The sequence below is a fragment of the Sitophilus oryzae genome, unplaced genomic scaffold (genome assembly GCF_002938485.1).
Source record: "Sitophilus oryzae breed Bouriz unplaced genomic scaffold, Soryzae_2.0 scaffold_578_pilon_pilon, whole genome shotgun sequence".
Taxonomy (NCBI): domain Eukaryota; kingdom Metazoa; phylum Arthropoda; class Insecta; order Coleoptera; family Curculionidae; genus Sitophilus; species Sitophilus oryzae.
In genome coordinates this window covers 1,650,935-1,669,115 of record NW_022147171.1, presented here as the reverse complement: position 1 = coordinate 1,669,115, position 18,181 = coordinate 1,650,935, and the positions used below count along the sequence as shown (strand labels likewise).

Sequence of the window (18,181 nt, the reverse complement as noted above, 5' to 3'; positions counted from 1 at the left end):
ATAAAGACTTTAACACACTTTTACCCCACGTTACCCCCCCCCGTAGGTACGCCTATGTATTCATTTTGTATTTTTGATTCTGACGACTCGACTGAGGGAGATATACCTACTCGTATTCCCTGAGGGTGCAGCCACACTATCCTAAAAACGGCGTATCGGCGTAACGGCGTAATGACCTTGAATAGATTTCCAGTAATTCTATTGGCTGAAACATTCATCTGTCAGAAATTTTATCTGTCAAATTCATCTGTCAAAAATTTCAGCCAATAGAATTACTGGAAATCGATTCAAGGTCGTTACGCCGTTACGCCGATACGCCGTTTTTAGGATAGTGTGGCTGCCACCCTGAAACACTAAATTCTATTTTATTGATATTGATTGCATAGTAGTAAAATACCCAGACTTTTTTTTCTAATAAATATTACTTAGAAAGCTGTTAAAAATCGTGAATACCAAAGAAAATTTTAAAGACATATTTATTTTTATAATATTTTCTGTATGCAATCGACTGTCATCTTTCCAATCAAACTGTCATCAGTACTCAGAATTTCTCTCGACGCCAATTAGTAAAGCAAACATTTGTCCGTATTTAATTTTGCTCGTATGCCCATTCAAGAAATGGTCGTTTTGCGAACGGACACACACGCCATTCAAGACGGGCACATCTTTAGGGCAAACAGATCTTCCCCATTAAAGGCGATCGTTGAATGAAGAAGCCAGATTGGGAGTAAGACCGCGTATTTGTCTTTAACTCGAGTGCTTTTTCAATTTAGTTCTAGTAGAATGTTCCATTATTTCAGAAAAATCTCTAAAGTGAATAGGAGTTTTCTGAAAACCTCTTTATATGGCCTCAGTTCGTCTTAAAAATTAAACTAGAAAATGTTTAAGTAATCCTAAATATAGCAATATATCCATGTCTCTCTAAAAATATATTTTATCCACGACTCGTCTATAATTTGATTATTATACATGAGTTTATGAAATAATAATAAGATTCATTATTCACCGCTTCCACGGATATCTCGATCTAAACTCCAAACAAGAGCTCTTTGAAGTTTTTAATGTCACTTTTTGCATTCATCTATGGGGTGTTCCAAAAGTTGTTTTTCTGGTCATAAGACTTAAAATATTTTTTCTTTTTAATAAGTCTCTCATGTTATATCTCGACATGTAAACAAATTATTAAACACCATTACGAAGAAACAATGTTAAAATTCCCTCATTTTCTACTATAAAATTCGATTTAAAAATTTGAAGTTTTAAATGTCAATTTTTGCATTCATCTATGGGGGGTTTCAAAATTTTTTTTTTTAAAATAAAAACTTATATCAATATTATCTAATTTTTTTTGATAGACCTGGATAAAATATAGTAATATCATAGTTTAAGGAAAAGAGTAGTTGCACTCTCGCAAATATTTTCTGCCAGTTTTTGCAATCTGTCGAATATCGGCAGATTGCAAAGCGTTTCAGTTGAATTCCGTCCGTCGAGCTGCGAGGTTCGAGCGTTGCGCCCCAGCACAGAAACGGATTGACAAAAAATGAGTGCCTTACTGTGTGCTGCTATTAATTGTAGTAATAATTCAAAAAATTGTTCTCTGAGTTTTTTTAGATTTCCATCGGATGTAAATCGGCAAGCTGATAGTAATTATCAATTAACATTTAATTATATTTGTTTATTTTAGAAGCTGAGATGTTATGTAATTAATTAAATGTTATTATTTTTTTAGCTTGTGGGCATATTTTAAAAATAGATTTTAGATATACAGGTTGTCTCAAATATGTGCATGAAAATATTTTTTGGGCACGGGATTTGCCATAAAACTTTCATTCCAATAATAATTTACAAGATAATTTATATAGATTGGTTTTTGAAACAATTTTAGAGTTAATATTTTGTACATCTAAAGTCTCCGCAAATTATTCATATTTTTTAATAGAAAGAATTTTATAATAGCATAATCTCTTATAAATTGTGGACTGTATTTTTATATGTTTTTTATTTTTTTTTTTATTATAAGTGTCGTAATATAACAATATTCAAAATATTATAGACAAAATATTGGGTTTATATTTGAGGGTATAAAAGTGCCATACCAAGCTTTAAACCACCGTAAATATACAGGGTTGCCCATTAGTGCTAGGAAGTCCAATACCGTCGCCGTTGTCGAAGATGTGAAAAAAGTTTTATTCATATGTTTCAAGGTTTATAAAGGGGCGTGTCCTAAAATATTTTGCTATATACAGGGTGTCACAAAAAAGTTATGGTAAAGTTAGTTTTTTTTTTAATTATTTTACATCATTCTACATACATTATTCTATATAGGGTATTTTTTATGGCATCACCAAAATCGGAATATTTAAAATGGTATATCTCAATTTTTTTTAAATGCAACATTCTGTATATTATTTTTCTGTCAGATTCAGAATTAAAAAGTGAACATATTTTAATTTAAAGTGTTTCTAAATTTTTAACGGTGTCGCAGATATTCCCAGTATTATATTACATATTATGGCTTTTTCAACAGTAAATTTTTATCAAAGCCACCTAATATGATCTTTGTCTATTTATCGTTGAAAATCCCATATGTAATGAAATACAGAAAATATTTGCAAAACGGCTAAAAATTTAAGAACAGTTTAAACACAAAAAATGTTCACCTTTTAATTCTACATCTGAAAGAAAAATAATATACAAGGTGTTGCATTTAAAAAAAATGAGATACAACATTTTAAATATTACGATTTCGTTGATGCCATAAAAAAATGTAAATTTTTCTACACGAATTTATTCTGATATCCTTCATGCTAAGAAAACATAGCTACGTATTAATAAAGTTATATTCACTCTAGTTTTTTAGCACTTTTCGTATATAATGTTTTTAACCAAAGTTTTAGTAAATAAGAAATAGAATGGCAACACCGCAGTGTGCTTTAAATATAGACAAAAAATCAAAAATCAAAAAAAAGTTGTAGAAAATCTCTGAAATAGATAATAAAATAAAAATATATCAGTATATATTTTTTCCGCATTTCTTCCCATCAGAAGATTTTCAGATACAGAAGAATTGTTACCTACACGAAATGTGAAAATATTCTGATGGGAAGAAATGCGGAAAAAATATATACTGATATATTTTTATTTTATTATCTATTTCAGAGATTTTCTACAACTTTTTTTTGATTTTTGATTTTTTGTCTATATTTAAAGCACACTGCGGTGTTGCCATTCTATTTCTTATTTACTAAAACTTTGGTTAAAAACATTATATACGAAAAGTGCTAAAAAACTAGAGTGAATATAACTTTATTAATACGTAGCTATGTTTTCTTAGCATGAAGGATATCAGAATAAATTCGTGTAGAAAAATTTACATTTTTTTATGGCATCAACGAAATCGTAATATTTAAAATGTTGTATCTCATTTTTTTTAAATGCAACACCTTGTATATTATTTTTCTTTCAGATGTAGAATTAAAAGGTGAACATTTTTTGTGTTTAAACTGTTCTTAAATTTTTAGCCGTTTTGCAAATATTTTCTGTATTTCATTACATATGGGATTTTCAACGATAAATAGACAAAGATCATATTAGGTGGCTTTGATAAAAATTTACTGTTGAAAAAGCCATAATATGCAATATAATACTGGGAATATCTGCGAAACCGTTAAAAATTTAGAAACACTCTAAATTAAAATATGTTCACTTTTTAATTCTGAATCTGGCAGAAAAATAATATACAGAATGTTGCATTTAAAAAAAATTCAGATATACCATTTTAAATATTCCGATTTTGGTGATGCCATAAAAAATACCCTATATAGAATAATGTATGTAGAATGATGTAAAATAATTAAAAAAAAAACTAACTTTACCATAACTTTTTTGTGGCACCCTGTATATAGCAAAATATTTTAGGACACGTCCCTTTATAAACCTTGAAACATATGAATAAAACTTTTTTCACATCTTCGACAACGGCGACGGTATTGGACTTCCTCGCACTAATGGGCAACCCTGTATATTTACGGTGGTTTAAAGCTTGGTATGGCACTTTTCTACCCTCAAATATAAACCCAATACTTTGTCTATAATATTTTGAATATTGTTATATTACGACCACTTATAATAAAAAATAAATAAAAAAAAACATAAAAAATACAGTCCACAATTTATAAGAGATTATGCTATTATAAAATTCTTTCAATTAAAAAATATGAATAATTTGCGGAGACTTTAGATGTACAAAATATTAACTCTAAAATTGTTTCAAAAACCAATCTATATAAATTATCTCGTAAATTATTATTGGAATGAAAGTTTTATGGCAAATCCCGTGACCAAAAAATATTTTCATGCACATATTTGAGACAACCTGTATATCTAAAAAACTATTTTTAAAATCTGCCCACAAGCTAAAAAAATAATAACATTTAATTAATTACATAACATCTCAGCTTCTAAAATAAACAAATATAATTAAATGTTAATTGATAATTACTATCAGCTTGCCGATTTACATCCGATGGAAATCTAAAAACTCAGAGAACAATTTTTGAATTATTACTACAATTAATAGCAGCACACAGTAAGGCACTCATTTTTTGTCAATCCGTTTCTGTGTTGCAACGCTCGAACCTCGCAGCTCGACGGACGGAATTCAACTGAAACGCTTTGCAATCTGCCGATATTCGACAGATTGCAAAAACTGGCAGAAAATATTTGCGAGAGTGCAACTACTCTTTTCCTTAAACTATGATATTACTATATTTTATCCAGGACTATCAAAAAAAAATTAGATAATATTGATATAAGTTTTTATTTAAAAAAAAAATTTTTGAAACCCCCCATAGATGAATGCAAAAATTGACATTTAAAACTTCAAATTTTAGAGTAGAAAATGAGGGAATTTTAACATTGTTTCTTCGTAATGGTGTTTAATAATTTGTTTACATGTCGAGATATAACATGAGAGACTTATTAAAAGATGATCAATTATATATATATATATATATATATATATATATATATATATATATATATATATATATATATATATATATATATATATATATATATATATATATATATATATATATATATATATCTGTCTGTCCAGTCTCTTCCTGGAGGCCCCTAGAATTCATAGCGTCAACTACGCCCTGTTTCCATCTTCGAGGTGGTCTTCCACGTTTCCGCCTTTCGCTTGGTGTCCATGAATGAATTCTTTTCGGCTATCGGTTATCATCCATTCGTTGGAGGTGTCCGTACCAACTTAGTATTTTGCCGTCAATGGCGTCGAGAATAGTTTCTTTTTCTCCTATAATTTCTCGTATTCTTTGATTTGAGGTGTGTTCCAGTCTTGAAATGCGACAACTTCTTCGCCAAAAATCCATTTCAAGAGACAGCAACTTATTTTTCTCTACTTTGTTTAGCTCCCACGTTTCAGCGACATAAGTGGTAATGCTCTCTACAATGGCTTTATAAAGTAGAATTTTTGTTTTTTGGGAAATTTTGTCACTCCACAACGAGTTAAGTTGACCGATAACTCCTTTTCCTTGACCAACTTTATTTGCAATATCTTGAGTGCTTTTTCCATTTGTTGTAAAAGTGACGCCCAAGTATTTAAATGTACAGACATTTTTAATTGTGCCGATTCCTACATCCAAATCCTCACGTTCGTCATCACCCACTACCATGTACTCCGTCTTCTTTGTGTTTATTGTTAGGCCCCATTTCGAATATTCCTCATGCAGTTTTCTAAACATATACCTGGAGTCGTCTCTGTCTCCCGCTATCAAGACCTGGTCGTCGGCAAAGAGTAAGGTATATAAAGTGTCTTTTCCTACTGGGATTCCCATTCCACGGCATTTCATCTTCCAACACTTCAGTACTTCCTCCAAATATACTTTAAATAAAGTTGGTGCTAATTTGCACCAACATTGTGAACTTATATTTTCCTAAATACATATCTGTGAAACTATGGCGAGTGTCACGACTATACTTTGCCTAGTTAATAGACCACGACTATACAGCTACATCAGTGGTCACGGGAGGCGAGAACAAGGTCATATAAAGTGGCAGAAAAAGAACAAAGGATTTGACAAGGAGTAAAACTACCAGTTTCCTTATACTATGGTAGTATAGTATTCTACTCGCATATAATGGCTGTTACCACTTGGATGATTTCGCCTGCGGCTCGTGTCATAAACCTCATCCGCGTGAACAACAGCCACCCGAGCAGCCACCATTATATGCTCGTTGAATAATATACTATTATGTATTACACTTGATTATTTTATTTGTCGAAATTTGAAATAGAGTGCACTTATCATACAATTCTTGGATTTATATGAATGACAATACTATTTCTTATACATAATTTAATATTACAAAAATTATAAACATTAGCTAGAATGTAAAAAAGAAAGAAAATCTTTACACTATGCCAAGGTTAGTAGATGTCCTGTTCTTATATTCATAATTCACAGCGGCGGATACAGAGGGAGTTTGTATACACCCCTGATAATGCAGGCGCTAAGCTCTCCACTCTGTTCTGCCGAATCTGCAGATTCGGCCGATTCGGTGTAGGGATAGCAAGAGCACATACAAAGCATACAAATGGCACTCAGAAATTTCTTCTTTGTTATTTTAACTTCTACATTTTTTTTACAACTTGATGTTTTGGCAAGCCGCAATTTCCTTTATCAATCTCTACAAAAGTTAACCTAAAAATATACAAGGTGGTCCAATCTAGTATTTTTAGTAATTTAATGCAAATGAAACTTTAAAGAAAGAAATTATTTAAAAATTTGTTTGACGAAAATTTTTATTCTTCAGTAAAACTATTATTAATATTATCGGAATAATCCGTAAGGGGGAAAACAATCCAGGCAAGATATGTACTTCGGAACGCCAAATTGTTGCAATATAGAAATATAAACGGGTGTAATCGGCCATTTAAAGAAATTATATCTATCTCTATTTTAAATTTTTATTATACATACCTTTATTTAATTGCCTATTTTTTAGGTAGGTTCTCCAGCTTTTTGTATATTGTTTAAATGCAGAATATGACGTTACTAATAGTAAAATTAACCCTCAACTGGCGTGGTGGGGCTTAGCGGACCCCAATCACTATTTAAACCTCTGTAAAATGTTTACGTACTTTAAGTTAGTGTACCAATATGCAACTGTTAAAGACGTACTTAGACGATTTTATCAAGTATTGTTAATACAAGCGGGGGTTAAAGTTTCATTGGGGTCTGTGTGGCACCACCACGCCAAGAATGTTTCATTATTAGAATGGTGGGTAGTCTAAAAAGTGTTCCGCCGCATTAATTGAGTGGTTTGATGAACTTAAAGAGGCTTAAGTGAGATGAAGATCATCGAGACATTGATTTTTCTCCGAAGAGTAACCTTAACACCGATTCTGAATCTCTTACTTATAGAAGAGAGAAAGTTGAATAATCAATACCAGAAAAGAAAGAAATGCGGTATATGTCAACGAAGAAATGACAAAAAACAAAAATCTCATGAATCAAATGTGCCCTATCCATGTGCGGCAAATGCAGATCCTATATGAACTGTATTTGAAAAAGTTATGTACATTCAAGGTTTGCAGTTTTGTTGAAAATAATTGATGTTTATTACTTTAGCTTCACATTTCAGTTGTTTGTACTTTTAATAATACGGTAAAATCATTAAATATATATGTTTTTAATTTCTATGGGTTTCTAGCCAAGTTATATTTCTGTTGTCAAAAATTCCTAAAAAATGCGTTTTATTTTTTTTGTGTCCGTTCTTATTAATTTGTTGAAAATTAATGAAATTGTTTGTTCACAAGTTTGAATATATTATAAACAGTGTTAAAATAACATGCTTTTTATAAAATCTCTCCATCATCTATTTTTAACTGAAAAAAAGCACGCCATAAGCGGTACAAAAATTTACCATGCCAGTTGAGGGTTAAATAAACTGCTCTCTTTAAAGCCATTTTACAAACTAGAAATGTAAAAAACAGTCTCAAGACGCTGTACTTGCGCTTCCAGCCTGAACGCCTCAATGCGACGCGACGCTCTCAGCCTGAACATACCTTTGAACAACATACACGTTTAGTACGAAATCCGAATTTTGACAAAATTGTCATGTTGCAAATGTAGCATGCCTCTTATTAGAATAACATAAACATTTCCCGTCTTGACCATCCACTAGGTCGTTCTATTTGTCACCGTAGACAGTCGGAAAACAATTGGCGCATTGTGCTCGTCTTCTCGGGGAGCAGCTCGGCCAGGTGTCGTTCGAGGGGCAGGCATCTGGCGATAGTCGCCTCCGCGGCCGCTGTGTCGTCTCGGCCTGCCGTGGGAACGTTCGGGTGGCGTCTTCTCACGCACGCCGGGCACGGATGTGGCGCGGGCCAGCCACGAACGTCCCGAGCCCGAGCCGTACGTCCGCTAGACCATATCCTGAGCTGTGAGTCGCAGAACGGTTTTCTAAACCTGCCAATTAGGTTAAATGCCTTCTAATAAATCTTGGGATTATTTAAGATTTTCGTCCGAGGTTAATTAAACTGGAACTGGACACTTCATCGTTTGTATATTTTGATATACTAGGTGGCCCCAATTCTATTCGGGAAACTTGGATTCGGGAACTATTCTACCGATAAGAATAGGTAAAAATGTTCGTATAAATTTATATCCTAAAATGCTTCGTTTCAGAAATACATAGCCTAGCTTCCCCTATAATATTAAAATTAATTATGATATTAATTGATATGATCATGGCCCATATTATGATGGTTTTCCTGATTCCCGGATTTGTCCGTTCTCGATTTCTGATTTTGGGGATTTTTGAAATATGAATTCTGCAGCATGGGTGGAAGAAGGTCCAATGTATCTATCCAATCAACAGATGTTGTGCCTGCTGATCAATTGAAATCAATTTTTTGCATTTTTTTTATTTATCCTGTAAACGCCGATGAAGAATAGTGGGTCTTAAATATTCTTCGAAGTGTGATCAGTGTTATGAAATCAATTGCAAAAACTTTTGTTTTTTAGTCGAAGACAAAAATAACGCTCATGATGACATCATAGCAGATTTTATTGTTTGTATAAGAACATATTTTTTTCTAATCTAAAAATTTCTACAGGTTGGCCCCACTCATACGAAGCGGAGGCTCCAAGGAGGACTGTAGTTTATATCAAAATGGAATTTTGGGAGCATATGTGGGTTAACTGAAAGCATCTTTTTTTTAAAAATATGGAGAATTCAACAGGGTGTCCCCAAAAAAAGTCTTTTTGGGGACACCTTTAATTTTTGTTAAATTAACAAAAGATATGTCACAGGCACCTCGATTTTATCAAATAATAAAGATCTATTGACGCAAAATCATTGACTAAGGGGTAGGCAAGCTTAAGAATATTTTGAAGATATATGAATTCTCCATTGAATATCAGAATAATATACTGATGGGTGTTCCATTTAAAATGAAGGAGTAATTTGCTTTTAAAAATGACCAATGTTTAACATTAATTTTGTCCCACCTTATATAACTTTTTTAAGTTAAATTTTTTAATTTTGTTTAGCATACAATGGCTATTTTAACGAAATATCAGGCTATACAGGGTAAATTGCAATTTAGGTAGTTTTTATTCAAATTTGAAATTTGTTCTTCATTTATAGAAAATGCATTTTAAATATGCAAAAAACCTCACATTTTAGTCATCGTTCTCCTTGGAGCCTCCGCGTCGTATGAGAGGCGCCACCCTGCACAAATGGAGATATTTGAGAAAAAAAAACAAAGAAATCCAAGATGGAGGTCGTTTTTTGCAAACTTCCCCATTGGGACCGGATGGGACTTTTGAGGGGTTAAAAGGAGATCATTATCTACCCATTCCCACTGAGATTAGTTGGTTATTAATTTTTTCCACCTCAACCTCCAGATTGACTGGACTATAGTTTTTGTACCAAATTATTAAACATCAACATTGTTGACGACACTTAGTAAGTCGACGTCGACACCACAGTTGACGCGTCAACAAATAAATTTCCAACGTGACATTCTCGACGCCGGCGTCGCCGCGTCGCGTGTCGCGCCTCGCCGGCGCCCAACTCTGCATAGCACGCGTTAATTTCTACTGCTGTACTATCAGAATTAAAAAGGCACCTGTATTTTTCTCTCTATCTTATCGGTCGTTTTTTCTATTGATTGCTGCCGCAAGATCGTGATGAGAGTAGCTCTTTTTTTACGCTTCCCACGGTGAAGAAGCCCGTTCGGTTGCGTGAAGAAGAGACTGGAAAATCGGCGGCGGAGTTTCGACCGCAGCCGGTCACGAACGTTGTCAAATAATTACAAATTAAGGCCGATATGCAAAAAACAACCAGCACATAAAAGGGTCGTTATGCGCAGTGCGTCATTAGAAGTTTGCAAGCGCGAAACTTAATGACTCTGGACTGACTAATAATTTTTTTCGTGCTTTCGTTTATAAGACCATCATATTAATTGCTTTTATTTAATTACAGTAAAGCAGATGAATCGAATATTAGGTTGACTTCGATCGAAATGTATTGGTGATACCTATTAAAAATCCAAATAACCAGACCCAAAAAATTAACAGAACATAAAATTATATAGTCAATCTTCAGCAATATACAGATCATCAATATCTTCATCCTAATAAATGATAGATTATATAAAAATTAACTACTGTAGATGATCCCCGTAGAAGACTACACTTTGGAACAAATGATGCATCTACTGTAGTGGAATGCCCAGAGACTTTTACCTCGGAATTCAATTACTGTGAATGTATTAATGTGAAACCTTCTGTATTGTGTTTTATAGATAAAATACTAAAATGTTTACCCATTTTTTTTCGTTGCTTTTAATTTTAGTAATTTTAGTAAATTCTTAATTATTTCGTTCTTAATGTTTTGATTTTTTTAATTCTTTTTCTAAGCAAATTTATTGAAATAAATAAATCTAATGCATAAGCTATACCTACCTATTCTGCTTATATTCTAATCATTCAAATTTTGATTGAAATCCAGTCATACAGGGTGGCGCGTCTTATACGTTTGAATTGTTAAAGTTTGTATTTTGAACTGAAATTTTGTGAGCTTATGTAAGTCAATTTAAAGCATTTTCTATACAGGGTGTCCCCAAAAGAAGTTACACATAGTTTTTTTTTGTAACGGAACACCCTATATATTAATTAATTTTTGGATTCTGGTAAAAAAATAAAGGTTTGTTTTATTAGAAAAATATATGACTAAAATGTATAGTTTTCTAAATATTCACAGGCACGAAAAATGGGCACCTTAAAACTTTGATGTTTTAAAGGTTGCCTAATATATTTTGTTTTAATAGGCCGCTTTTGACGATTTTTTAAGCAGTGCGTAGCCAAATTATTTGACTTTTTAGTATTTTTTTCTAAATTAAGAATGAAGCTCCCCATCTGTTAATTATACGAGGGAAAACAAAATGTTGATATTTTGGTGAAAGTTTGAAACACCCTGTGGAATATGTTAAAACAGCAAGAAATTTAAAAATCATTTTATCATCTAGATACATCCTTTCTCGATGGTTTGTTTTTTGGTTCATCCCATTGGCCTTATTTTTGTTGGAAATATTTGCTTTTGAAGAAGACACATTTTTTCGTAATTTTTACATTAAAACCATGCCTTTGCATTTGGGCCTAGTCAACACATCTAGTAAGTTCTGGTCCCGAAGCAGGCCTTATTGACATAAGATTTGCTTCATTTAATCTTCTTCTTATAGTCCGTTAGTATGTACGTTCCTTAAGTGCAATCCATTATCAATTTGAAAAGCTGGCGGTTTCTTAGCGATAAACTTACAATAAGTCGATCGTCTCGATTAGAAATTCTCATACGAAGGTTTCTGGTCGTCTAGATTGATGTCCTCATGGACGTGGTCATAATTCAAAAACCACTTAGTATATACTCTATGGTATTAAGGTATTTTTGGAAATAGAATTGTATAGCAAATTCAATGAACTAAACAAATATAGATATATATTTGACTCACCCTGTATATCTATAAAAATATTTTTGAAATGTGAACTACCATTAAATACATATTTTGTAAAAGGTTTGGAGTGAAAATCTCAAATAGGAATCCTGATCAGTTGCGGACTAAGGGGGGGCGGTCCGCCCCGGGCCCCGTCTTTTAGGGGGCCTCTGAATCTTAATAAGTAATGTTTTATTCAACTGGCAAACAAAGCCATTATGTGTTCAGTAGTTATAAAGCAGTTTGTAGGTGGAGTATGCAAACCATAGGTATACGCCAACTAGGTATAAACAGTATAAATGGAAGCAGATATTTACTTAATTATCAATTATCAGGCCCCAGTAATTGTCAATGGCATTTTCTATTTAGGAAATTAAATCAAGGGGTAATTTTCTTTGTTTAAAATATCGAATAATTATTATTTTTTATATATTTTGAGACTGAATTTATTTATTTTAGCTTTTAAGTTATTTTTCAATAGCCTCATTATTTATTTTTACTGAATAAACATAAATTACAATCAATGCACATATAACTTGTATTCTAACTTCATTACTGATGACGAGCAGTGAAGTCTTTAGTATAACGAGGGCCACGGGTCTGAGACAGCGAAGGGGCCCCTCGGATCTTGGAGGACTTACAAAATCGCGATATTTTGTCGCCGTATTTCCCGGGAAGCATTTTTAAGAAAAAAATATTTAAAATTTTTGAACGAAAAAAGCTACCTGTCAAAAAAATTTGTACAGCCTAAAAGTCAAAATTAGTGATTTTTTGAAATGTGAAATTTAGTGATTATCACAGCCCCTGTGACATAAAGAAAAGACATGTGGCTATCTGTTTCAAAAATTAAATTGTTAAAATGTCATATAATAATGTCGGTAGCTGTCATGGAATTGAGCAATTAAAATATTATCATAAACATTTTTTTTTCAAATGGAAACCCACTTTTTTTATTTCACTAGTAAAAAGGTTTTCCAATTCGTTACGTTTTAACTAGACATATTCCTATACTAAAATAAATCGTTTTTAAGTTATTTAAGATTTAGTTTGAAAACGTATATTTTTCTTGATTTTATCTAGCTTCCTTTGACATTAAGTGTCAAACAGTCAGACAATTTATTCCCATCTGTCAGAAAATGAATTATTTGAATTTCCTATAACTAATGCCTGCTTAAAAGTTTAAAAAGTGTATTTATATAAATATATTTTCACAAGTGAAATAAAAAAGTGGATTTCCATTTGAAAAAAAAAATGATTTATGACAATTTTTTAATCGCTCAATTCCATGACAGCTGCGGCCATTATTATATGACATTCGGACAACTTAATTTTTGACATAGATTGCCACATGTCTTCTCCACATGTCTTCTCTTAGTGACTGTGGCAATCACTAAATTTGACTTTTAGGCTATATACATATTTTTGACAGGCAGTTTTTTTCCTCCAAAAATTATAAATATATTTTTTCTCAAAAACGTTAGGTATAGAGTGTTTAATATCAAAATTCATAAAATTTAACAGAGAGTTTAAGTATGTAAAATGGGGTCACCCATTTAAAATAAGAAAGTTGCTGTCAACTTCTGGTACTTCCGAAAGTGTCCATATTGAAAATATTTTTAATGGATAGATCTCATTGTGAAACAATGATATGCACAAAATCTCATCAGGACACCCTGTATAAATACTTGAATTTTTTGTCAACCATTATACATACGTCATTCAATTTTTACAAAATGTGCATTAGAAGCATATCATTATCTAAACAGACCGGGGGCCACATTTAGCTTCGCCGCCCCGGGCCCCCGACAGGCTTAGTCCGCCACTGATCCTGATACAGAGCTTTTCCGGAATCCAGAACCATCTTGTATGTATGCATTTGTATTATGTGTGTTTATTTAAATACTAAATTGAAAGCAGCGAATTTAAATGGGTAAACTTTGAAATATATCTTATTAACAATACAATACAAAAAGTTTTATAAGAATTCGTTCACAGTAAATGAATTCCGAGGTTTGTATTGTATCTCATAAAGGCTTAAAGCACTCCACTATCGATAATAATACAATTTTTTCATAGTAAATTTTAAGTCGATTTTGAAGATGTTAAATTTTTACATTATTTTATATACATACCTACCACATTTAATTTTAATAAGGCATTGTACCAAACAACTTACGAACATACAAAAATGTTCAAGAGTTCATTTATCAATTAAGGTTAAGGACAATGCGAGACTGTTGTATACAGGGTTCGGCAATAGTGCGTCGGGCATCCATAGCTCCTGTAATAAAAAAATTGTTTAATTGCAAACCTAAAGTATAAATATATTAGAATTTGAAATTTTACCCTTTACAAGATGACTCAAAAAAGTTTGAGTTAGGTTAGGTTAGGATCGGGATGATTTTTTTAAACGATATGTATATTGTTACACCCTGTATATTATTGCATTTTTGGCTTCCTTTTTTATCACTTTACATAATCCTAAGGTATTATTAAATATATTTTGGGGCTTTTTTCGAAAAATTATTAAAAATACAAGAAATGTTCTGAAATTAAAACTAAGTATATTAGGTATTTATTGTAGTGGGTCTGTACTTACTCTGCTACAAATATCGTAATCTTAAACCATAGAGCGTATTCAAAATTCTATGCAAAACTTTCTAAAATGTAAAATAGTTTTTTTAATGGAACACCCTGTATATTACTTCTTTGTTAGTTTGAGAGTTAAAAAATGAATATCGACTTTTTGGGTTTAAAGCATTTCAAATTTTTTAACGGTTTTGCGGACATTCGTGGTATTATAATAATATTACATATTATGGGGTTTTCAACAGTAATTTTTTATCAAAGTCACCCAATGATTTTTATCAGGTATTTTACCGTTGGGCGTTGAAAGAGCCATATGTAATGAAACCGCGTATATTTGATTTTTGTTGGGAATATTCGGATTTACTGAAAGGTATACCGGGCTTTTTTCAAAAGTGGCTCACGCATTTGGTATGTTGAATAATGAGGATTGATTGACTAACGTTTTTTCGATTGATTGATCGATTTGAGTTCACTGGCTGTTTTGCCGGAAATCACTGCAAACTTTGATTTTTAAATGGTAGCGTCCGTTGGTATTTTTTACTTTATTTGATAGAAAATGGCATTCCGAATAGAATGACATCATATGTCAACCATATACAAATGTTTACTTTTGACATTTTCGCAAACAAAAAATAGTATTTTAAATTTCACTGATACGACGGCCATAATCACAAAACTTCAGTCTGTTTCGGTATTGTAATGGAATTTTAAATTATGTCTTTATTTTCGAGAAAATTTAGTCCAAACATAAGGAATATTTTGTTGACTTTTGACCATCAAAATCTTAATAATAAAGAAGTTGTCTAAAAATGTGCTACAATACGGATATAGTATAATCCTTTATCTTTAATTTCCTTCTTCATTTGTGTAATACCTAGCTAGTTTTATATAAAATGTTAAATACCGAACGCTTATGTTGTTACCTTCTCTAGTGACTAGCCTACTTCACTAGTCTCTTGGACTAGTGAAATGGATTCTTAATGGTTTTAACACAGCTATGACACTCTAGAATGGAATTTAAAATTCTACTTTTTTAATTGAAAATGTCAAAAGTTGACATAATATGATATGTCCATTCAGAATGTAATTATCAATATCAATTCAATATTAATCATATAAAGTAAAAAAATCTAGGGTACCATCTAAAAATCAAAAGTTATAGTCATTTCTGGTAAAACAGGAAGTGACCGAAAGTAATTATTGAATACATTAGTCAATCCAGATTTGTGATGACACAAATAACTTAAATAGATTTGTGATGACATAAATAGATTTGTGATGACACAAAAAAAAATAACTTTGATATGTTCTAGCGAGTGTTTTAGTATATGAATACTAAAACACTCGCTAGAACATATCAAAGTTATTTTTTTTGCATCAAAAATTAAAAAAAAGTTGAGCCATTTTTGAAAAACGCCCGTTATATAAATTTGGGCTAAAATACCTTTGCATAAAAGGGTCCGTAAATCGAGAGGCCAAAAAAAAAACAACACGCTTCTTAATCACCCCGAGTGATCCCAGGAAAGGGAAAAATCTAGGTTCCCACATCATACACCGGCAGTCGGTAAGGCACACCCCTGGAGCACCCGTCACCCCTTAGCGTTTCGATAGATTCGATAGAGACAGCCCATTGGATCGTGCCTGGCCACAACCGAGACAGCGCAACCATTGAAAAGTACTTTAAACCCCACTCTACGATACGACCAGTCACGAAGGACGAAGGAATATAAAATTATATACCGCTTAGACGTCATTTCATTCTTGTGCCGTCGGTTACTCGTTACGCTATCCCGGGCCGGTCGTACTACGTGATAGTACCATTACGTAGAATGGCACCTACACCTTACCTAGTGAACGGGGACTGTGGAGAAGAGCCCATTTCGCGCACCTATCAGTACCGAAAAGTCATGAAGCCGATGTTGGAGAGAAAAAGACGAGCACGTATCAACAGGTGTCTGGATGAGCTGAAAGAACTCATGGTGACGGCGCTCCAGAGCGAAGGCGAGAATGTTTCCAAGCTGGAAAAAGCAGATATTTTGGAGCTTACTGTTCGCCATTTGCACAATCTCAAGAGACAACATCAACTAATTCTTCCACAGGAGCAAAGTTACGCCGATAGATTTCGGGCTGGATTTACTCAGTGTGCTCAGGAGGTGACTCATTTTATTTCGACGCCAGCTTCTTCGGATCTGGTAGATCCCACAGCAGGAAGAAAACTGCTACAGCATCTCGGAGCTTGCGTCAGACAGTTGGACAACGTAGCTCAGAATATCCAAATTCAGCAAGACCAACAGCAGATAAGGCAAAGTCCCCATTTCAGGAATAGTCTGACACCGCCCGTTTCGCCGGGTTGTGAAGTGGGTAAACCTGAACCGATGTGGCGACCCTGGTGATTAGGTTTCCAGTGAAAAATAAGTGATTATTTCCGATTAACTTTAAAAAAGCTTTAAATTAGCATTAAGAATTTGTTTCTGTTAATAAAATGTCTTCCAGAATTTTATTTTATGTTTAAATTGTAATGTTTCATTTAACTGATAAAACATGTTTCTAATTTGAGTTTGATATAATTATTTTTAAAATATAGGCGAAGTAAATTACTGAAAGCTTTAAAATACTACTGAATTTTTATGTATGTTTATTACTTTGTTAATTTTAATTTCACCAAACTGTGATATGTATGTATGCATGTAGATGTTAATAAAAATAAGTATACTTTAAGAGTTTAAGAAAAACAATTTGTAAGTTAGGGTACCTGATTAAAATTTTATTGCAAACACGGAAAATGGAAATGTTTTTTTTTACTTTTAGTTTAAAAAATATGTGTGTAATATTGAAAATATAGTATAGAAATGAGTATGATAATAATACAGAAGTTTCAAGAAAAAGTATTATTTTTTGTTAACAAATTCTATGTTGGATCTTACCTTAAATAATGTGTTGCTCATATTTATCGTATGTAAATAAAAATAAATTAATTAAAATTTAAAAAATGCTTTTTATTATACGTAAATAATGTACTTATTGCAATCTGTTTTAAAGTATACCACCCTATTCATAGAGACCGAAATTCCAAAATATATGGGAATATAGTTCAAGAGAGAAATCAAGAATGGATACTTAAGAACTGCTAAATTAATGAAACGTTTAGCATATCTATTTACCTGTACCTATTTCTATGAAAATAATTGTTTTGCAATGATTCTTATTTCCTTGATATTAATCTTTGATAGTAAGATTACTAAATAATATTATCTGTAACTGCAAAAATTGTTCGATTATAATATGTACTAATAAAAATAATGAACATAGTATAAAAATAAAATAAAACATAAAATACAAAATTTAATAGCTTCAATTATTCCCTACTAAATTTATATAATAGTTTTTTCCGTACTACCACAGATAACACATAATCCAGATGGCCATTGCTTACGGAACAGCATGTTTTCGATGAGACAGTTCCCTATTAATGACACAGAGGGCGCCTATAGCCAAATCTAATAATATTTTTAAAACGAACGAATTTGGAGCCACACCACGGCCACGCGATGTGAAGCCACGTAG

At 32.3% G+C, this 18,181-nt stretch overlaps 1 protein-coding gene across 1 annotated transcript; it reads left to right on the top strand.

Annotated features, from left to right (window-relative positions):
- Positions 1-16,376: 16,376 nt before the first annotated feature.
- Positions 16,377-17,702, top strand: LOC115887661 (enhancer of split mbeta protein-like). The gene has a single exon (XM_030907125.1). It carries the CDS (start codon positions 16,447-16,449, stop codon positions 17,008-17,010), a length of 564 nt encoding a protein of 187 aa, XP_030762985.1. The 5' UTR covers positions 16,377-16,446; the 3' UTR covers positions 17,011-17,702.
- The last annotated feature ends 479 nt before the right edge of the window (positions 17,703-18,181 follow it).

Excerpts from the sequence above, each read along its gene's own strand:
- LOC115887661 (XM_030907125.1), top strand. The coding sequence starts at position 16,447 with ATGGCACCTACACCTTACCTAGTGAACGGGGACTGTGGAGAAGAGCCC.